Raw genomic sequence first — 24176 nt, 5'->3', positions numbered from 1 at the left:
AATGCCCATATGCAGAACAACCTCCTGAAGGACATGGGATCCAACCCTCTGAGTGGGATACCCTGTAGAACCGGCCATGGGTTTCCTAGCCCTCCTAGCTGAGGCTCAGGCCAGGAGGGACATAATCTCCCATGTCAAGTACCCAGGCTCAAATGGGGAGGGAAGAGCCCTCTCAAGCCTACAAAGACTCTAGCTTTGGCTCCCTTCACGAGCCCTTACTTCTTTAGGGGGTCCTGACTGTTTGACACTCCTTATGGATGACTGCAGTTCCCAAGACACAGACAGGCCTGTCCCTCTTGTCTGAATATTTGCAAGAGGGCTGCATGTATCCTTGGGTTGCCTCTCTTAAGAGGGCCTTACCCTGCCAGAGGAACCTCAGGTGGTCTGCCACTCCTGTGGAGATGACTGAGTGGAGAGTGGCCCCCCCTTGAACGGCACTGAACACTGAAGAGGGCCCACCTCTGCTGGCAACCCTTGTAGAGGATGGTTGGAGTGTGTCTGAGATTGCCTTTGCAGCTCCCTTTATAAAACCCTCTATTAGAGGGAGCTGTTAGATAGCCTTCCCCATGTATGAGGAGGGAGCTCACTGCCCTGTCTCTCAGATTAACACTGAGAGGTCCTTTAGGAGCTCTCAGCACGTAGATTCACAGAACAGTCAGTTTTGCAAACCACTGCTTGCAGCCTTAAGGTCACCCTTGCCATCTGCAGGCAGAGACATGGATGACCTGATAAGAACTATCCTTCTTCTGTCTGAAAGGATGGAGTCATACAGGTGTGAAACAGATGCTAGGAAATGCAACACCCACTGTGTGTGCTCCCCCCAACCCATGGATCCCTGCCTCCTATGTGCTAACTGTCCATTCTTTGGTACCAGGTTCTCCCTGGGTAAGAACAGCTCAGATTCTTCCCACTCCACACAGAGCAAACGGTGCAAGCATGAAGATGCAGGTCATGAACTCTACTAAGAACATGGGGTGCATGGACCCAGCTGCTGGTACAGGAAAGTCATACACTTCAATAATGATATGGCCTGGACTCAAACCTCGTTAGCCATCACAAACCTGGCTCTCAATACATACGAGTCAAGCACTGGTTCACGACTCAAGTCTAGGTCAAGTCCCAAACCTGTCAAATGGTCTTAAACCCTTCCTGGTACTGTAACCGTTCCGGTAACAAGCCTACCTAGGGCTTGGTCCCTGCGTTTGGCTAGAATCTTGCCCGTGAATCACACCCTACCCCTTATGCTACGACCCTGGATGTCTCAGAGGGGAGAAAGACCCCTAATTAACTGTCCAACCATGGCTGACTGGAGAGGGCAAGAACTCAGTGTCCACTGAAAAGAGAACCAATCCACAGACCAGACATCCTGGGACGAAAGGGTTGCATACCCCTTCTCTGTTTCAATACAGAGTAAAAGCAATCCAACAGTATTCTTGGATTACATGCCTGGCTTATGGTCCAGAGTTTGGCATGTTTGGGAGCCTGGGTCAGCATGATGGCCAGCCTGTACCTTGCCTGGGGAGCCCCCAATTCAATGGCCTGGTAACTGGTAGTGGATGAGCAACCTGAATGCGGCACACCCCCTCATTAGGATAACACCCAAGCTACTGTCATAGGCCTGAAACTTATTGGAGGAGAGATATGTCTAAGTCTGTAGTCTAGGTGGATCATATCTCATGCAGATCCTGCCCTGGATAAAACTGTTCTCTGTTGGCATGTTTGGGAGCCTGGGTCAGCATGATGGCCAGCCTGTACCTTGTCTGGGGAGCCCCCAATTCAACGGCCTGGTAACTGGTAGTGGATGAGCACCTGAATGGGTCACACCCCCTCATTAGGATAACACCCAAGCTACTGTCATAGGCATAAAACTTACTGAAGGAGAGATATGTCTAAGTCTGTAGTCTAGGTGGATCATATCTCATGTAGATCCTGCCCTGGATAAAACTGTTCTCTGTTGGTAACTGTGCTCCACCTCCAGAAAGATGCTTAGAAAGAAGCTCTATACAACCTCTTCACAGAACTCTGCTGCCCCTTTCACCACTGGGTTCTCAGGGGGAAAGAGCAATGTGACTGCCAAACTGCCTAAAAGAGGGTCACAACATCATACCTCAGTGTGCGGAGTTCACGACTCCCCTCTTGGAGTTAGAAAATATCAGCCCTCTCCCAAGGTGATAAACAAATAAAAATACCTAATGAAGCCTCCTCATGTTTGGAGCAGTGCAACTCACCTTCTGGAATGCAGTGATATTCTCTCTCTCTCTCTCTCTCATATGCCATGAACCAAAGAGAGGAAGATGTAGCCACTTGTTGCCTGGTCTCAAACGAGGGGGTTCTTATACATATGCCCCTCCCACCACCCGAATAGTTAAAATCCATGAATACTTGCTGCCCTTCTTCTAAAAAAGGTTATAACTGCCTATCTTCAAAGTTCACATACCAAATGTATACTTAATGTCTCATACTACATCAAATATACCTTAAATTATTATCATATTACTGTATTAATCTTTTATTAATATCACTTCAAGGTCATCTTAAACATTAGTACCCTTAAAAATACATACATACTTACTTCTAACCCTTCCAGCCAAAACTTATATTCAACAAGGCTGGCTGGGGCAAGAGAGAGAGAGAGAGAGAGAGAGAGAGAGAGAGAGAGAGAGAGAGAGAGAGAGAGAGAGAGAATGTTTGTTTTTTGTCTTCCAAAGATGCATTACCTTTACTACAAATTTTTGAAACACTATGAACACACACACGAACATTATCTTTTCCTGAGAGAGAGAGAGAGAGAGAGAGAGAGAGAGGGGGGCTGAACTAAGTACCTATTCATCTGTCTATCTACCCATTTCTCATTCTACCCTTTGGTGAGAGAGAGAGAGAGAGAGAGAGAGAGAGAGAGAGAGAGAGAGAGAGAGAGAGAGAGAGAGAGAGAGAGAGAGAGAGAGAGAGAGAGGGGGCTGAACTAAACTACCTATTCATCTGTCTATCTACCCATTTCTCACATTCTACCCTTTGGTGAGAGAGAGAGAGAGAGAGAGAGAGAGAGAGAGAGAGAGAGAGAGAGGGGGCTGAACTAAGTACCTATTCATCTGTCTATCTACCCATTTCTCACATTCTACCCTCTGGTGAGAGAGAGAGAGAGAGAGAGAGAGAGAGAGAGAGAGAGAGAGAGAGAGAGAGAGAGAGAGAGAGAGAGAGAGAGAGAGGAGAGAGAGGGCTGAACTAAGTACCTATTCATCTGTCTATCTACCCATTTCTCACATTCTACCCTTTGGTGAGAGAGAGAGAGAGAGAGAGAGAGAGAGAGAGAGAGAGAGAGAGAGAGAGAGAGAGAGAGAATAACTCCATACAATATTCAAGATTGAAATCCATGAGCTTCTGAGAGCAACACTTCTTCCCCTCCGGCCAATACTGCAAGTCAAACTGTCAAGTAAACTGACACTTACCCTCCCCCCTCCTTTTTCAAGCCAAGTATAAAAAGAATGGGAATTGCTACTTGTGTAAAATGTAAAATAATTTACTACACAGATGCATGGAAAATATTATTCTGTATATATTATCATTATTTATTATTTAATCTTATTTGAAAATTAGTACTTATTAAGTAAATCATTTATTTATCATACAAAAGAAACATATGTACATACTACATGTCGGAAAAATTCATCTAAATATGAGAGAGAGAGAGAGAGAGAGAGAGAGAGAGAGAGAGAGAGAGAGAGAGAGAGAGAGAGAGAGAGAGAGAGAGAGAGAGAGAGAGAGAGAGAATTATTATTTTCATTATTTAATCTATTAAACTTTATATTAATATCTGAAAATTAGTACTGTAAATCATTATTTTATTATTAACCCTTAAACGCCGAGCCTCTATTTACAAAAACGTCTCCCGTATGCAAATGTTTTGGGAGTTAGCCTTGCGGAAAAAATTTTTTTAAATCACAGCACGCTTTAGTTTTCAAGATTAAGAGTTCATTTTGGCTCCTTTTTGTCATTGCCTGAAGTTTAGTATGCAACCATCAGAAATTAAAAAAATATCATCATATTGAATATTGAAATATATGACAGCGCAAAAAAAATTTTTCATATATAATTTTATACAAATCGCGCTGTGAGCAAAACGTTAAAGCTAACGGGTTATTTTTTTCTTTGTATTGTACACTAAATTGCGATGATTTTGGTATATAAAAATTTTAAAACGATCAAAGCAACACAGAGAAAATATTATCACAAAATGATGCATGAATTAAGTAACAACGACGGACGTAAAAAAATGTTTTTTTCAAAAATTCACCATAAATCGAAATATTGTGCTAGAGACTTCCCGTTTGTTGAAAAATGAAGCTAATTGACTGAATATTACTAAACTGTAAGTGTTTTAGCTTACAATTGCAGTTTTCGACCATTTCGGTCGCGTTAAAGTTGACCGAAAAGTCGAATTTTTCTATTTATTGTGATTTATATGAAAATATTTCAAAACTGATAAAAGCTACAACCATGAGTTATTTTCTGTTGTATTCTATGAAATTGCTTTTCATATATAAAAGTTTATGTAATGACTAATATAAAATGGTGCAAACATTACGACAACGTGACGAAAAGAATTTCTGAGATGTTCGCCGAGTTACCGTGCAGATACGTAAGGAAAATGTTTTTTCAAAAATTCACCATAAATCGAAATATTGTGCTAGAGACTTCCAATTTATTGCAAAATGAAGGTAAATGATTGAATATTACTAGAATGTAAGAGTTTTAGCTTACAATTGCATTTTTCGGCCATTTCAGCTGAGTTAAAGTTGACCAAAGGTTGAAATTTTGGCAGTTATCAAGGGTTATGTGAAAATATTTCAAAACTGATAAAAGCTACAACCATGAGCTATTTTCTGTTGTATTCTACATGAAATTGCGCACATTTTCATACATAAAAGTTTATGTAATGACTAATGTAAAACGATGCAAACATTACGACAACGTGACGAAAGAATTTCCGAGATGTTTGGCTGAGTTACCGTGTGCAGACGTAAGGAAAAAATTTTTTTTTTCAGAAATTCACCATAAATCGAAATATTGTGCTAGAGACTTCCAGTTTGTTGCAAAATGAAGGTACATGATTGAATATTACTAGAATGTAAGAGTTTTAGCTTATAATTGCGTTTTTTTACCATTTCGGTCGAGTTAAAGTTGACCAAAGCTTGAAATTTTGGCAGTTATCGTGATTTATATGAAAATATTTCAAAACTGATAAAAGCTAAAACCATGAGTTATTTTCTGTTGTATTCTACATGAAATTGCACACATTTCCATATATTGTATTTTGCTGTATTTTGCAAACATTACGATGAAAGAATTTCTGCACACACATTTTTATATATAAAACTTTATGTAACAGCTAATATAAAATTGAATATTGCAAAAATTAAGACAAAATTGACGAAAGAATTTCTGAAAAAATTTTCTGATAAAAGCTACAACTATGGTTGTATTTTGCTGTATTTTACATGAAATTGCACACATTTTTATATATAAAACTTTATTAATATAAAAACAGTGCAAAAATTACGACAAAATGACGAAAGAATTTCTGAAATTTTCGGCCGAGTTACCACATGGGCGTAAGGAAAGTTTTTTCAAAAATTCACCATAAATCGAAATATGGTGCTACAGACTTCCAATTTGTTGCAAAATGAAGGTACATGATTGAATATTACTATAATGTAAGAGTTTTAGCTTACAATTGTGTTTTTCGCCCATTTCGGTAGAGTCAAATTTGACCGAAGGTTGACATTTTTTGTAGTCGACGTACGGTATGTCCACTTGGCACCCAACAGACAATTTTAGTCGACGTATGATACGTCCAGTAGGCGTTTAAGGGTTAAATGTACCCTCTAAAAATGCTTATACTATCATCCTGAAACACTCTTATATTATTTTAATATGATTTCAATTTAAGATTGCTCTTTCTTTCAGTTCAGGAAAAGACTTTACCTGCTACTACTAGAGGGCTAAAGCTTTACAATTTTCAAATGCAATTTCTACATCTTTAAGATAATGAGCAGCAAAAACTGAGCTGCACTTCCACTGTGGCGCATTAATTACGTCCTCAAGAGAGAAATTCTTCAAAAAACTAAAAGACATAGCAACCACTCTTACGCCATGGATATTTACCTTCAATAAAGGTAAGAGATCTGGATTTAGTTTTTCATGTGCTAATCTTATTAAATGCTTAACAAAAATGACACCGCATTCTTGGATAACGGAATGTTAGGTTTTCTAACCCACAAAATAAATGGTTAACTCTGCCACTAACTTAACAGGCTTTGACCTATCTAAATAAATTTTTTAACTGCTCTAACATGACAGAGCAAAGCCTCTTCTTCATTCCCCGCCAAAGAGGTTAAATTTGGAATCCTTACGGTTCTTAGTAGTAGCTTAGCCTTTACATCATTCTTAGCTCTGAACAAAGATACAAATGATAAAATGGCATCTCCTTTACAAGAGCCTACCGTACTGGAGAAGGCTTGTAACTTGCTCTTTTTGCTTTCACTAGATAAAAATGCTAAAACTACTTCCAAGTTCCATAAAAGAGACTGATACTGAACTCTGGGGACTTTTATCTCAAATAATCTCAACACCTTAAGGTCTGGATTGTTCAAAATATCCAATCGCACATGACGCAGAAATGAGGAAAGCATGGACCTTATCCTCAAACAACAGCTACGAAAAGATTCTTACTATATCAAAGATATCGAAAGAACTTGATGAAGTTGTCTATAGAGGTAAGGGTGCTGGAAATCCCTCTAGAATGACACCAGGAGCAGTACACAAACCACTGCCTCTGATACAAGGCCAAGGTTGCTGCTCATCTTGATTTCAGGATAGATTGATAGATTTTTGAGATACTTTAGAAAACCCCTCCTGCTTGGAGGAGACGGTCAAGAGTCTGCAAGTGATTAAGTGAAGCATGTGGAGGCTTTGGTGGAACTGCATGGAACTCGGTTGTCTGAGTAGATCCTTCCGTAAAGGAAGAATATGAGGGAGAGCCACTGAAAGAGCTAGAAGGCCACCATGGTGCTACTAGAGTCATTCTGCAATGGTTTGATTCCCAAAACTTGTTCAGCACTTTCCTTATTACTGCAAAAGGGGGAAAAGCACAAGCATCTAGGTTGGACCAATCTTGAAGAAATGCATCTACTGCCCAACCCTGAGGGTCCTGGAATGGAGAACAATACACTGGAAGTTTCTTGTTCAATGACGTCACGAGTACCACAGACTCCACAGCAACTGGCAGGCTTGCGGATGTAACGACCCTTCTGTGGGTAGGAATTGTCATTTCCTGCTCCAGTGATCTGCCAAAACATTGCGTTTCCCTGGAATGAACTGTGGAACCAAAACTATGTTCCTGGCTTCTGCCCACAAAAGCAACTTCTCCGCTATCAGAAACACTGACTTCAATCTCGTGCTGCCTTGGTTTCTGATTTATGCCAACGAGGTGGTACTGTCTGAAAACACTGCTATTACTATTCCTCTGGCTAGGTGTTCGCACTGAAGGAGGGACTTCCATACAGCCAACAGTTCTAGATTGTTTATGTGCAATTCCAACTGCATATAATTGTTTATGTGCAATTCCATCTCTCGTGGAGACCATATCCCAGACATCTGAAGGCCTCCTAGGCATGCTCTCCAGCCTGTCATTGAAGCATATGAAAACAAAGTGAGGTCTGGGTTCATTACCTCTAGGGATGACCCTGTCCCCAGTTCTCTCAAATAGACCTGAATTGGCTGCATCCTGAGCCTTGCTAACCTGACAAATTTTCCCAGAGATGTCATGTGTCCCAACAGAGACAGCCATTGTCTTGCTGGAAGCTTCTTTAAGGGCAGTAGACTCTGTAACCATAGTAGGAGGGGAAAGAGAAACCTTAACAGTGTCGTAAGGAGACTTTCCAATTACCAAGGAAACAGCATGTAATAAACGAACAGGTGCATTTCGGTGCATTTCGAGGAGACAGGAATAGCAGTAAAAGATTTAGAATGAGACATGGATGCAGATGAAATAGGTTTAACAACTGATTGAGTCAACAAAACAGAGGAAGAACAACTTGCTATAGGCACATCATTAATAACAATGTGTATACCTACATCCTTACTCCTATTGGTTCTAGCAACTATATTATTAGTTACCGATGACGGCGACGTCGAAATACAGAGATGATTTACGCTTACAAAAGTGATTCAGACCGTGAAAAAGGAGAGGTAGGAATCGGAGAGCACAGAACCCCATTGCCCTGAGAACTGACCAGGTTCCCTGGCAGCGGACTGTTCCACCTGTCACAGGGCAGTCCTAGGCTTGGGCATGTACGGGCAAGGGCACCAACACCTTACCTCTACTAGGGGAATGCAAAAATGATCACACACTATGGGGGGACTCGGAACGGTTCCCTATCAAAAATTCAAACATTTAACAGATTCTAAAATAACGTTTACATCCTGTTCTAGTTTCTCAATACCCTCTTCCTGAACCAAAAGGCGAGTGAAAGGCAGAGCTAACGAGGAAGTCTCAGTACAAGCTATATTCCTAGGCCTAGCAATAGAATGAGTAGGGCTGAGAACAAACAAAGGGTTGCTAGGAAGGGAAGAAATGACAGGTTTATCACCTGACCCAACTAACTGCTTCTACATTCTATCTGCTTCTCTTCTTTTCCTATATCTGACACTTTTAAGCATAAGGTCCTTCAACCAATCCTTACATTCCTCACATCTGATGTCTAGGCCACACTCTGCACCCCTGCAGCCAATATAAACAGTATGTTGATCTACCTGAAATTTCGGTATCCTACTTACATACTAATAATTCCTGCATAACCTGATGTTATTTGTTTTGCTTTTGATGGAAGACATCCTAGGAAGATTAAAATTACAGTACCATGATCAGGAGCCAAAAGCCAAAAATCAAGAATACAGTAAACCCCCCGAATTCGCATTCTCATGGTTCGCGGACTCACGCATTCGCGGGTTTCTCTGTGGAACATATCTAGCCATCATTTGGGGAAAATTCGCCCATTCACTGCATTTTTCACTGAGAAATATTCACTAATTACTGTATTTTCATATAATTTTCATGAATAAATGCACTTTTTGTGATAAAACTATTAAAATACTCAGGTATAAGCATTTTTACAGGGTTTTTCTTGGTTTAAGCTATCAAAATGGGCAGTTCTAAGTGTTTTTTAGAGGGGTTTTTAAGCATTCGCAGATTTGACCTATTCACAGGGGTGTGTAGGACACATCCCCTGCGAATACAGGGGGTTCACTCTACCAACAATCAATCTATATCCAATGGCAGCAAGAATTCTGACAAGAGCCAAAACATTCAAACACACCTGGCGGAGAACAGGTGAACCAGACAGTGTTCGGGTCAGCCAAGCCGTTTTCTTCTTCTTGTTTGAATGCCGACTTGCCTATCGGTGCGGGGTATATGGCTAACTTTAATAATAGGTAAGATTCATCCCCCCACCACAAAAAGCCTCAAGTTACTCAATCTGAGCATGTTCCTCCGGGTCCAAGAGTCTCTTCTCCAGTTAGGATGAGCTCTGACTCCTGCTGTATTGAGTGCTCTGCCTCAAGGGGAAGCACTCACCCTGCCTGCTGTGTTGCCTTGGCTCAGTTCTGACGATGCCATAGATGAACAACAATCACTGAAAATAACTACTCTAAGGAACAGACCAGGCTACCCAGGGGAACAGAGTAGAAGATGATAGATTTCCAAAGCACAGCATCAGTTCCAACTATAAATATGCAAAATGAAACAATGGCTGAGACAGGTTGACAGGGGTCAGGAAAGATGCCATAGATCTAGCTGTGGTAGTTTTTTTTTATGTCTTTGGTCAATAGCACACAGCTGACACACAATATGCTGGATAACTCATTTATGAAAGGTGGAGGTTTGTATACCCATACATACAAAAAAAATTAAAATGATGCTGAGCATCAATTCAACCATACTTAGGTAAGATAACATGCTCTAAATATATCAAATGAACATTATCTCTTACCACACTCCTCCTGGGCTTCCTTCCTATCCTTTGAAGATGAATCAAGCAGAATCTCAGCTTCTGATTTTCCTTCTTCTGATGGCAATCTTTTTTCCTTTGACAAATCATCATATGCTACAACTGGGCCCCCTGTTCCTGATAAAAGGAAGACTTGATCAAGGTAATCATTTTATGAAAATAACATACATGAAAAATTCATGATACACAAAATTAGTATTTTGGCAAAATACCAAACTAAATTAATAATAATTCATTTCAGGTAACAACAGAGATTGTTTCTAGAGTAGACTACACAATAGGTAGCCTTTAATTATTGTCAAACTAAATTTCAACATATAATTCCACAACAAAACTACAAGTAAGAAAAAGAAATGCTGTATCAATATTAGTAAGAGAACACAAATTTTTTAAATGCTGTACGGTAATACCCGGAACGTGAGCGATTCAAGTTGCGCTAATTCACAGACACGCGAACTTTTCATTGGAACCTAACTAATTGTCATACACAAGTTTTTCACAGACACGCAAGCATTTGTGAATACTGAGAAACCCTGCAAAAGTGTTTAAGATTAATTTCTTATGTAATTTATAAGTTTTCAAGCTTTTATGTGTAAATTAAATAACATTAAATAATAAAAATAATAATTTCTCTCTCTCTCTCTTTCTTTCACTGAGATGAGAGAATCTTTATGGTACATGTATATGTTTATTTGCTTTGTATGATAAATTTTTTACCTAATAATAAGTACTAATTTTCAAATACAGTATTAACAAGATTAAATAATAATAATATAATGATAAAATAATATAACTGTAATTACAAAATTCGTATGTGATATTAAACAAATAACTTTTCCCCATCTTCTGTAAGAAGCTTGAAGGCAAAAAGCTGTCAGAAATGCTGATTTAACATGACAAGAGGGGGGGAGTGTTGCTGATTTGGGGATCAAAGGTTATTGTAATTCTCTCTCTCTCTCTATGTGTCTGTAGTAATTGAAAAAAAAATTTCTCTTATGTAAGGACAAGTGTTATCCCTCTCTCTCTCTTTGTTCGTAGTTTGCGCAACCTACGTATTAACTGTTTCTCTGTACATCTTTAACTGTACAGTAGATAATTTTAAATTTATCTAATTTTACCTGTACCGTTTATAAACTGTAAATGCGCCATTCTAAAACATAGAGACATAGAGCATTTCAGAACAAAGAGAAAGAGACAGAAAAAGTTTTTAAAAACGAAGTTGAGAAGACTTCTACAAATAGTTTGTGGAATGGGAGGAGAGAGAAATAGGATACTAATCTTCACACTCTCCAATATTTTTACGTCAACCATTTATTTCTTTTTTTAAGGTAATGTATTAAGCTAACTTTTAAACGAAATTACAGTAACTTTAATTTCATTTGAAAGTTAGTTTAATACTGAATTTCCATCTTTTGATATCTAATGTAATATAACTCACTCTCTCTTGTTATTCTGTCTGTCTCCATAATAATTCATAAATATTTTAACTTGATATTTCAATAAGGACAATCCCTCTCTCTCTCTCTCTCTCTCTCTGTAATAATTGATAAATAATTTCACTCTCTTAAGTAAGGACAACCCCTCTCTCTCTCTCTCTCTCTCTCTCTCTCTCTCTCTCTCTTCTCTCTCTCTCTCTCTCTCGTTCACAGTTAGCGCTCAAACATTTTTACTACTTATTATTTCTCTGTATGTCTTTACTTGTACAGTAGGTAGTTTAAACTGATCTAATTTTACCTGTACCGTCTACAAAGTGTAAATGTGCTAGTGTTGCTTCCTACGCTTCTTCCCCCAAGACCATGCCAGCCACTGACAACAGATCCATGTTAATGCAATTTTCATACACTTGCACCTCCAAAATGTTAATTGTAAAATGGAAGAGAGAGACAGATTATGTTAAAAAGCTAACGAGGTAGCGACCGCTCTGACCTCATGAGCTTTAACCTTAACTGAAAGCAAAACATCCTCTCGAATCTGGAAGTGCGCTTCGGTAATAAGGTCCCTTAGAAAAAATGACAAGGCATTCTTAGAAAGGGGTCGGGAAGGATTTTTAACATAGCACCGTAGGTTTCTAGCAGGTCCTCTGATTGTCTCGGTCCTATGCAAGTAATAATGCTCTCACAGGGCCAAGAGCTCTCTCTTCCTCTTCTGGGCCCAGGATCTCCATTAAGTTCTTAATGGTAAAAGAATGAGGCCAGGGCTTGGACAGGGTCTCTTTCTTGGCCATGAAATCGAGGGTAAAAGAACATACAGCGCCCCCTTGAGCGAATCCAATCCTTCTGTCAATGGCATGAATCTCAGTGACCTGCTTAGCAGTTGTTAAAGCCATAAGAAAGAGGGTCATTCTGGTAAGGTGGTAAGGTCCCTAACGTCGTTGAACCAAGGGGCTCAAAAGGAGGACCAGAGAGCCATTTCAGGACTACATAAAGGTTCCAAGAGGCCACTTCTACCTGCTTCTGTTTGGATGTTTCGAATGATTTAATGAGATTGGACAGATCCTGGTTTACGGAACAGATTTATACCCGTGGTGAAAAACGGAGCCCATCATGGCCCTGTAACCTCTGATGGTAGAGGAAGACAAACCTCTAGAGGACCAAATGTACAGCAGAAAGTCTGCTATCTCTGCTATAGACATCTGAGAAGACAAGGTGTTATGTCTTCTACACCATACGTAGAAGACTGTCCCCTTGGCTTGGTAGACTTTGCTAGAAGATTGACGTCTACACCTAGCAATAGCTTCTGCTCTGCAGCTGCTTTTGAAAATCCTCTCACTCTAATGAGCTTTCTGACAGTCTGTATCCTGTCAGGGCCAGAGTGGATAATCCTCGAAGGCAGTGTCTGAAGTGAGGCTGTCTAGGTAGATTTGGCTTTTGAGGAAGTAGCCTCGGAAAGTCCACCAGTAGTCTGAGGAGATCCAGGAACCACTCCTTCAGAGGCCAAAATGGACTACTAAAGTCATCGTTATATCTTGGTGGGACCGAAATTTGTTTAGAACTTCTCTCACCATGCTGATTGGTAGGAATGCATATAGGTCCTTGTTTGACGAGTCCTGTAGCATATAGTCTGTCGCCCATGCCAGAAGGCCCAGGACTAGAGAACAGAACAACATAATATAATTCCTGGAGGTGATGAAGAGGTCCAGGAATGGCTTTCCCCACAGTTTCAATAGGTCTAAGCAGACTAGTGGATCCAGGGCCCACTCTGTGGGAAGGACCTGTCTTTGACGGCTCAGTTTGTCTGCTAACACATTTAGTTTCCATTGAATAAAATGCATAAGTATCTTGGTCTGGTTCTGGTCTGCCCAGAGGAAAGAGTGAGTCCCTCCTTGTTTCTTGATATAAGACAGGGCAGTGGTGTTCTCTGAGTGGACTGCCACTGTCTTGTTGCAAACTTCTGACGCCAAGTACTGTAGCCCGAAATGAATCACCTTCAACTCACTGACATTCATATGCCAACTTCTTGGCTCCAGGGACTCATTTATCAAAATCAATATAAAGTCAAAATACATCTATGAGAGCTCGCCTTTAGCATCATAAATTTATAATTTACCTATCACTTGGCTGAAAGAAAGAATGGTACAACGTTTCAGGTGGTGTTGAGAAAGAAATACAGGAATAATACATGATGATTCAAAGCGCAACTGGATATTGGCTGGATAATGAAAAGTTTGCAGGGCTTGTGACAATTATGAAATCTAATGATTCTGTGTCTTACGACATGTCAAGATCCTAATGGATGCAAAACATAATCATAACCTACAGGATATCTTATTATGGTATAGTATAAAAATCCTACTACATATAGTACACACCTGATGACAACGGTGGCATGTCTTTGACATACTGACTCTTCCGATTTCCAAGACCAGCAAGAAGTGCTCCCACACCCCTGTGCACTTTCTCTTCTGTACCTGCAAAAAGGATTAAAATTCAACAGCACTTTTTAAATTACTTTTGAATATTTTCTATTTGTTATTATAGATCTAATTACTAAAATGTCTCCTCTTGGCATGGCATCAAACAGCACCTGAAAACACCAAATATTCGATTCAAAAGAGATGATTAGTGAATACAACCTGTCTATTAAACATAGAAAGCAGTGTATGGCTCATAGAAAATACCTGAAAAGAACATGAGAGAGAGAGAGAGAGAGAGAGAGAGAGAGAGAGAGAGAGAGTGTGTGTGTGTGTGTGTTGAGGATCTAACATGAAATATCTATCCCTCAATTAAATAGCACTTTAAACCTGAATTTTGCATTACTTCAGGTGGTGAGAATATAGCCTCTTCTCAAATTCTGAGCTAAGATTTAGCCTTTGCACTATAATCTTCAAATGGATGGACAAGATATGAAGATAGAATTATTGTTTTCATTACCATTACAATATCCCTGCTGTTATTAAGAAATCATTCTAAAGTTATAGTACATAAGTTGCTTCAAAATAATTACAAAGCTAACTTTACACCAGGTATTAATCAAAACTTTTGTTTCATAATAAAAATCCACTATTTATGCCATTTTGAAATTACCAAAGTGATCTGGAATTGTCACACGTCTTTGTTACAAAAAAAAAAAAAAGAAAATTATGATATTACAGTAATACCAAAGCCACCCATCAGAGGTGTTGTGTACTCCCAAGCTGTAGTTAAATCTTAAAATATTCTGTTAAGCTCAGTGGTAGAACTGAAGTGCAATCACACATTAATCACCTCTTAAAAAAAAAAAAAAAAAAAAAAAAAAAAAAAAAAAAAAAAAAAAAAAAAAAAAAACTCCAAACACAACCCCATTTTATGTTGAAACGTGCATTCTATCTTTTTTTGTGATTTTCACCAGGAGTGACGCGTTTCTCTTCATTCAATCATACATATGGCAGTGTCATGGGTCTGGGAGTGATAGCCAATCCTTGTCTGGACAAGCAGTGCTGGATAGGCAGTCAGAGGGGGAGGATGTTAATGTATTTACTCTTGGCCCTTCTTGTAATTGTTTGTATGGCATTTTTTGCACCCCTGCACACTTAATGATTAGAAATGCCAAAAAATGACATTTTTATAATAAAATAGTTTTATATATACTTACCAAATACTGTAATTACATAGCTAAAGTTTCTACTTTACACGGCAGCTCAAAATTTGAAATTTGCGGTAGCTCTCTTTTGTTTTGGGTGTAGGTATACTGTCCCGCTCACTATCGGGAACAATAGGTACAACATAGCTAAAGAGCTCAATTCATTTATGCTCTATGTCCATGAGAGGGGAAGAGGGAGGGCTCCAATCATGTAATTATTTGGTAAATATATATAAAACTTTATTTTATTATAAAGATGTCATTTTTATATAAGCAACTTACCAAATAATTAAGTGGTTGAATCCCACACTGATTGGAGGTGGGATGAATGGACATACTACCCCAAAAAAACTCTGATATGGAGAAGAATTTGGAATAGAAAGTTAGCTAGCATCTTGAAATGCTTATTGTAACCTTTTCTGTTGAGGGAGCAACAGCAGCCAGGTACTGCCTCTGGTCGTAGCTCCTCTCGACCTGTAGCGGCGTGGAGGTAGAGCCAATAGTTGCCTCTACTTGAGTGGGTGCTTTGCAACACAGGAGGTTAATCGCAGGTTGACAAAGCTTACAATCCAAATGGGTCACATAAATAATATGTGGATATGCCCTTGCCCTGGGCAAAGTACAATAGAACAACAAAGACCAGATAAAATCAACCTACACCACCACAAAATTTTAGCCAAAACCATAAAATACAGATTGGTGACACTCACGACTTAGTGTTTACCAGACTTCCCAAGAAGTGCAACTGTCCTTATTCAAGGAGAGTGGATAGCGGAAAAAGAAGGCATTCCTCTTATCCTTCCTCCCCAAATACCATGCCAGCTGCGAAGAACGTGCCTAAATTACTGCATTTTTCATACACTGTTTCAATTTTCCAAAATAAAACATCGCAAACACTGACTTGCACCTCCAAAATGTTGTTTGCAAAATTGAAGAGAGAGACAGATTAGGTTTGAAAGCCAAAGACATTGCTACGGCTCTTATTTCATGAGTCTTTACTTTACATAAGGGCAGTAAACCATCTTGAACTCCCAAATGTACTTCCGAAATCATGGATCTTAAAAAGAATGATAATGCATTCTTGGACAAAGGACAGCTGGGGTCTTTCACATAATACCAAAGCTTCGAGGCCGAACCTCTAAGTTTTTGGTTCTTTCAAGGTATACTCTCAAGGCTCTTAAAGGACGAACGACTTTCTCCTGATCGGATGGACTGAGTACTTTGGACAGACTTGACTGAAAAGGAGCGAGGCCAAGGGTTAACTGGGTCTTCAATCTTGGCCAAAAAAATCAAAATCAGTGAGTATACAGCATTGCCTTGTGAGAAACCTACCCTTTTATCAATAGCATGAAGCTCACTGGCTCTCTTGACTGTAGCCAGTGCCGTGCCATCAAAAATAAGGTCTTCTTTGTCAGATTCCGAAGTGACAATGAATCCAAAGGTTCAAACGGGGATCCTGACAGCCATTTAAGGACAACGTCCATGTTCCAAGCGATTCCTGAGGGTTTTGCTTGCTTAATGGTATTAAAATGTTTTATTAAATCGCTCATGTCTTAGTTTGAAGACAGGTCTACTCCTCTATGTTTAAATACTGAACTCAGCATCACTCTGTAACCCTTGATGGTAGATGTTGAGAGTCCTTTCACAGTTCTTGAGAGTCCTTTCACAGTTCCATGATGTAATAGAAAATCTGCGATTTGGGCTAAAGATGTTTGAGAAGAGGAGATATTTCACTCCCGGCACCACTTCCGAAAAACTGCCAACTTGGCTTGATAGACTGCAGAGGAAGATTGTTCCCTACACTTAACAATAGCCTCTGTAGTCTTCCTTGAAAATCCTTTCGCTCTGACAAACTCCCTGACAATCTGAAGCCTGTCAGAGCGAGAGTGGATAATCCTTGATGGAATCAGAGAAAGTGCGGCTGTTTGAGAAGATTTCTCTTCTGCAGAAGTAGCCTTGGGAAGTCTGTCAAAAGGCCTAACAGATTGGGGAACCGCTCATTGTGTGGCCAAAAGGGAGCAACTAAGGTCACCAACGCGTTGTTGTGTGTGTGCTGAACTTTTTCAACACTTCCCTCACCATGCTGAAGGGAGGCAAGGCATAAAGGTCGAGGTTCGACCAGTCCTGCAGCATGGCATCCGTTGCCCATGCTTGCGGATCTGGAGTCGGGGAGCAACACAACAGAAGACGATGGTTCCTTGGCGTAGGGAACAGGTCTAACGATGGCTTTCCCCACAGCTTCCACAGGTCGGTGCACACCTGTGGACTGAGTGTCCACTCTGTCAGTAGAATCTGTTTGCCATGACTCAATTCGTCCACAAGGACGTTCATCCTCCCCTGAATGAAACAGGTCACTAATTGGGTCTCATTGCTCCTTGCCCATAGAAGAAAATCCTTTGTCGCTTCGCAGAGCGTAAAAGAATGAGTCCCTTCTTGATTCTTGATGTAAACCAGGCGGTCATACTGTCCGAATGGACCGCTACTGTCTTGTTGAAGGTTTGCGTTGCAAAATGCTGAAGTGCAAGATGAACTGCTTTTAATTCCTTTACATTGATGTCAAGGTTTCTTTCAGTAGGAGACCAAGTTCCTGAAACCTCCATATTATTGAGAAGGGCACCCCAACCCAGATCTGAAGCGTCTGAATATAACATCAGGTTGCGGTTCGTTGGAGCCAGAGACTTTTCTGTTGCAAATCTGTCTTCTGCCAGCCACCACCAAAGGTCCTCTTTTATCTGGGGAATGATGTTGAAAACAAACGAATCCGGGAACGACTTGCTTTGCCAACTGGCCTTGAGGAAAAATTGCAGTACTCTTGTGTGTAGCCTGCCTAACGGAACAAACTCCTCTATGGAAGAGAGGGTTCCCAGAAGACTCATCCATAAATTGGCTGAGCAGGAGGGGCTAGTTACAAAGTCTTGGACTTTTCTGCCACAATTTAGAATTCTTTGTTAGGATGGAAAGTCGGGGACTAGCTGCAACTACTGGAAGTTTATTAAAAGGCCTAAATCTTGAGTGAGACAAAAGAGTTTTCTGCAGGTCCTCCGGGAGCCAATCATCCAGGTACAGAGAGATGTTTATCCCCATGAGATGTAGCCATTTTGCTAGGGGAGCGAGTAACCAGGTAAAAACTTGAGGGGCCATGGAGAGTCCGAAGCAAAGTGCCCGAAAGTGGAAGACTCTGTCCAGGAACACGGATCTCAGATACTTCCTGGAATCTGGGTGAACTGGAACATGGAAGTAAGCATCTTGCATGTCAATTGTAACCATCCAGCCTCCCTGATGGATGGCCAACAATACTGACTGACTCATCTCCATTTTGAACTTCGTTGTTTGAACGAAGAGGTTCAGGGCACTGACGTCCAGGACAGGTCTCCATCCTCCCGATGACTTGGGAACCATGAAGAGGCGGTTGTACAACCCCAGTGTTACATCCTCAACTACTTCCATGGCTTTCTTTCTAGTAGGGCTGACACTTCCCGAGATAGGGCCGAAAACCTCTCTGAGCCTATCGAGTAAGCTATTAAGCTGATGGGAGAGGTCACTAAGGAAGGTTTCTCCCTGAAAGGGATTGCAGAGCCATCTTTCAATACCATCAACACCCACAGCTCTACATTCTTCTTTTTTCATTGTCCAGAAGTGGGAAAGTCTTGCTCCCACTGGAACACGGAGGATGGACGACTCACTTACGAGGTGCTGGTCTGTTAACGGGTTTCTTGGTTGGTCTGGAAGTTTGGAGGTTGGCTCTAGGTCGGGACTGGAAATGACCTCTATAACTTCCAAAGGGCTGTTGCTGCAAAGGCGACGTTCTAGTAGTTGTGGTAGAAGCAGTGGCTCATGCGGGGAACTTTGTCCTTTTGGTGGATTGAGTGAGGAGACCTCTAGTTGATTTCTTCTGTAGCTCTCCTGAAACCCGTTCCAGGGTGTCCTGCGGGAGCAGACTATTTTTGTCCAGGGGGGCAAAAAGAAGCAAAGAATGTTGCGATGGGGTGACTCCCTTTGCCAGTGAATGAGCACCACAAATCTTGTTTTTAAGGACTCCCGCTGTGAGGATGGTTGCCAGCTCTAGTGCCCCATCTCCTACGGCTGTATCGGTGCATGCCAGCACTCCCAACCAGTCCGATGCAAAGTTCTCTTGAAGGGACGTTCAGTCTTCTATTTTCTTGGTTAGAGTCCCCACTGTCCAATCCATAAAACTGAAGACCTTGAAGACTTTAAAGATGTCTTTAAGCGAATGGTCTAATTCCGAGGCGGTGAAGAGAATTCTGGCTGACGAGAAAGCAGAATGACGAGAAGCATCCATGATACTGGAGAAGTTCCCTTGAGAGGAGGCAGAAACTCCCAAGAACGGAGCTTCTCCAGTTGTATAAGACAGATACTTCTGCCTTATCATTCGTGAGGGAGGTGAACAGAACACCGCTTTCCCGACATTTCTCCTTTCTGCTAACTAGGCGTCCATGCGGGTGAAAGCTTTCTTCAAAGACAAGGATAAAACCATACGTGGAAGTCTGGCGGTACCTGGTGGTTGTCTCATCAAGAAGGCAGAACCAGGCGACGAAGGGATGGATGGAGAGAAGAACGTTGGGTAACATCAGGAAATACCTGAGCAGTGCTGAGTAATTAGATGCAGATTGCTCCTCTTCTACAGGTTCCTCAACAGAGGAAACGGGTGATCCTGGGGAGGTCCACAGTCTCTTGCACTACTGGAGTTGGCTTATGAAGAAGGCTCAGAACTTTATCAAGCCAGAGTTGAAGCGGTGCCAATGAAGGATCTTGGACTACCGATGGAAATTCACCTGAAGAATCAGGTACTGGAATCTCTCCTTGTGAGGTCACGAAGATGTTAGAAGTAGGGTGGACTTCGAGAGAAGCGCCAACAGAGACTGGACGCACAGACATTGGGCACCCGCTTGCTGTCGGAGCAGACACTGACTCCTTCGAAGCGGCTGCATTCTCTGTGGACACTTGGCGCCCCAGGGATGGGCGCTGGACTATTTGACGTTCAAACTCTGAGCGGTCATACACGGGCTCTTCCAATTCGGAATCTGGGTGCCCACAAACTGGAAAGGCGGAAACTGCACTCTCATACACTGGGTGCTCGGACAAAGTGCGCTAATACGATGGGTGCTCGGACGTCAGGCACTCTAGAGATGATAGCTTGGACACTGAACGGTCTTCAAGCTGGCGCTTGCACACAATCGTATCATACACTGGGGGGTCGGACGCTTTGCGCTGATAAGCTGGACTGGCACACATACACACACACACACACACTTTTGGGGTCGGAATGCACTTTCGCAAATGAATGGGCACGAGAATCTCTTGCTGGCGACTTGCAAAAACTACAAGAAGGGAGAGGGCTACATTCTCTATCTACAGCTCACTTACGAGATGGGGGCGAATCAGAATCCAAGGAAGCTCCCAGCCTTTTCAATGGCCTAGAAACTTTTGCAAAATGGCCACTGCACTTCTTGGATGCGGGAGAGTCCAAATCACTTGATGATAGGGCATGTATGTCCATATGAACACTTTTCCAATGGTGTTCATCCGCAGCCTGGGATTGGCGGACAACAGGCTCGGATGAGGCGATGACTGCTCGTGGGCAAACACATCCGACCTCCCTTGGACTGCCAGTTTGCTTCCTCCCAGGTGAGCAAGGGGAATTTAGCAAGGACCTTGGTCTAGGAGCATAGGAGCATCAGTGGGATGAACAGCTGGCCCCTCCACTGACACTGCCCTCGACACTACGCTAGTAAATTTGTCCATTAGGACCTTCACAGAATTCCCAATCTGTGACTCAGTATTAACAAGTAATTTAATTTTTTGATCTACCCTTACTTCTAAGCTGGCAATGGCACTGGGTTCAGCAGAATGAGAGCTAGGTAATGGAGTGACAGGAAAAGCTGGAGGACTGGAAATGGGAGAAAAAGCTGTCATATGTGTTGAAGGGATAGGCATAACATCAATATCAACTCCTGAGAATGACCTCTGCCAGCAGAAGCCTTTGCTTCAGCCCTAGCTGTAGCTTTTCTCAAACGATCACGCTGTAATTTGTCTAAGTGAGTCTGTAAAGTCTTCCATTTCCCCTTATCCCAGTCGTAACGTTCTTCACAATTAAACTCAAGAGAGCAAATTTGCTCCCTACAAGAACTACATATCGTGTATGAGTGATATTTTGCATAAGTGAGTCTAGTTTTGCAGCCATTGCTGCAATACCTAATGCTTGACAAACTAGAGTCAGACAAAATAGGTAAAAAGTTCAGTTAGGCAAGTTACAATCGAAGATATAATCCAGAATTCTAGCTAAGCTAAATAGCTGCGATACCAAAAGCAAAGAGTACTTCACAAAAGACGATCTCCAACCATCCGGCGAAAAAGAATCAGGAGCTGCTAACAACTGGTGTTCAGTTATTAGCCGTCAGAAATGAATTGAGCTATTTAGCTACACTGTACCTATTCTTCCCCAATAGTGGGCGTGGCAGCATACCTACACCCAAAACAAAAGAGTGCTACCATGAATTTCGAATTTTGAGCCGTCGCATAAAGTAGAACTATAGCTATGTAATTATTTGGTAAGTTACTTATATATATAAAAATCTATATCACTTGTGAAGACGACTGCGATTGTTACGTTACGGAGGAGTGGAAGTATGACAGCCATAGCAAAAGAAATGGGCATCTCTAAAAGAATGGCGACAATGTGGTGTCTGTGTGCTAAGGAAATTGACTTAGAAACTGCACTGCAACATAAAAAAAGGCACTGGAAGGCCAAAAAAGACTAATGAAAAGATAGAAAACCTTCTTAAAAGGATTGTTATGAAACATCCAATAATGCCAGTATGAAACATCCAATAATGCCAGTAAAGAATCTGAAAGCAGAAAATCCCATCCTACTTGGAAATGTCTCAGAGAGAACTGTAACATCGTTTGCAGAAAGACTTTAGTCTCCCCTCTCACATTACTGCAAAGAAGCCTCTCCTTTCAGAACCCATGAGGAATAATCAAACAAGATTTTGTCATGACAATTTACATTGGGAACAAGTATTTAGTGACGAATCAAGCTTTCATGTCATTCATAGTGCTGGAAAGAAGGTACGAAGGCCCCGAGGATCAAACCACTTTACATCAACGTATATGTTCAAAACTGTAAAGCTTCCAGCCTATGTGATGGTATGGGGATATTTCAGGGGATATGGGGGTAACAGTAGTTTATATTTCCTTCAACAGAGTACAACTATGAATGGAGTGAAGTATGCTAATGTTTTAGAGAATAAACTGGTTCCTTATAAGGCACTATTAGGTAAGCAAGACTTTATGCAAGATGGAGCCCCTTGCCACTGATCATAAGAAGCTAATGAGATATTTCAGGAATATAATATTCCAGTTAAATTGGCCTGGCAATTCACCAGACCTAAATCATACACAAAATTGCTGGGCTTCCGTGAAACAAAGACTGAATGCCATGGAAGGATCTATCAAGAGGTCTGATTTGAAGAATTTGAGGATCAACATTTCAGACTTGGCTCATTCTATGACAAAAAGAGAAGTACTTAAAAATGATGAAGGAATGTCAAAATTTTGGATAAAATGTAAGAGAGCAAAAACTTTTCTTTTTATTTCCTTATTTCCATAAAAATATTCTGATTTTTATTTCTATCAAGTGGATGTTCAAAGTTTTTTTTGCGGTGACTATATTTTGGTGATTGGACTCAGTGAATGTGCTATTCATTATGTAGCAATAAAATTACAAATGATAACAATGATAGTACGCCTAAGAGATATACACAGGCAGGCAATATTTTTCCTAAATTCTCTTGATGTATATCATAACAATCAACATAGTAGCTGATCATTTCTGAGCTTACATAGTAAACATAAACAAGGTACAGTACTGCTATGCATACTGTACTAATTCTCTTACAAATATTTTAAAACAAGTTCTGTAAAAAAGAAATAATTATGATATTAGAAGAGAAATGATCCATTTGGAAAAAATGTAATACAGTAAACCCCCGTTAGCTCTCCGTTGGGTGAGCCGGTAGAGCTGCGGACTGTCAATCGATGGGCCGGAGTTCAATTCCCCCGGCCGGCTGATGAAGAGTTACAGGAATTTATTTCTAGTGATGGAAATTCATTTCTCGCTATAATGTGGTTCGGATTCCACAATAAGCTGTAGGTCCTGTTGCTAAGTAACCAATTAGTTCTTGGCCATGAAAAATAAGTCTAATCCTTCAGGCCAGCCCTAGGAGAGCTGATAATCAGCTCAGTGGTCTGGTAAAACTGAGGTATACTTAACTTTTTAAGTAAACCCCCGTATTCGCGTTCTCATGATTCGCGGACTCACGCATTAGCGGGTTTCTCTGTGGAACATATCTAGCCACTATTCGCAGAAAATTCGCCCATTCGTGGTATTTTTCACTGAGAAATATTCACTAATTACTGTATTTTCATATAATTTTCATGAATAAATGCACTTTTTGTGATAAAACTATTAAAATACTCAGGTATATGCATTTTTACAGGGTTTTTCTGTGTTTAAACTATCAAATGGGCAGTTCTAAGTGTTTTTAGATGGGTTTTAAGTATTCGTGGATTTTAGCTATTTGCGAGGGGGGGGGTGTGTGTGGGACACATCCCCCGCGAATACGGGGGTTCATTGTACTGTACTGGAAATATTTATGAAAATCTTTTCCATTTTTTATCGAAATCTTCAAGTCCTGAGTGTGCTTATGTATAGTATTCAACAATACTTCATTTAACACACTATTAAGATGCTTAGAATGCACAGAGTACATAATCACACTTGAGAAATATTATGTGCAAAAGCACATTAGTAGAGATTTACAATAAAAAACGTAATATACAGCAACAGGACTGTGCTCCACCTGCTGAACTAAAGTAGCAATGGTAGTATTTCACTATTAAGTACTTTTTGCAACACAACTAGTCTGTTTACACCATGAAAAGTAGGCACAGGATTTGATGGGAATGTGGAAGTAAGCGTCTTTCATGTCGAGAGGAATCATTCAGTCCCCTCGATGAATGGATGATAGGACA

The 24176-nt window shown here is 40.8% G+C and overlaps 1 protein-coding gene across 6 annotated transcripts in view; it reads right to left on the bottom strand.

Annotated features, from left to right (window-relative positions):
* The window catches only part of LOC136850627 (uncharacterized protein DDB_G0284459-like), a 370523-nt gene that overhangs the window by 286771 nt on the left and 59576 nt on the right, over positions 1–24176 (bottom strand). For 5 of the 6 annotated variants that reach the window (XM_067124330.1, XM_067124327.1, XM_067124328.1 and 2 more), the window contains 2 exons: positions 13873–13971; positions 10047–10181 (listed from right to left, as the gene is read on the bottom strand). In XM_067124330.1, coding sequence (XP_066980431.1) covers positions 10047–10181; positions 13873–13971 — 234 coding nt within the window. The remainder of the gene's footprint in view (positions 1–10046; positions 10182–13872; positions 13972–24176) is intronic. The other variant, XM_067124329.1, reaches the window with a different exon arrangement.

This window comes from Macrobrachium rosenbergii, chromosome 22 (genome assembly GCF_040412425.1).
Source record: "Macrobrachium rosenbergii isolate ZJJX-2024 chromosome 22, ASM4041242v1, whole genome shotgun sequence".
Lineage (NCBI taxonomy): Eukaryota > Metazoa > Arthropoda > Malacostraca > Decapoda > Palaemonidae > Macrobrachium > Macrobrachium rosenbergii.
This window is presented reverse-complemented; position numbering and strand designations above follow the sequence as displayed.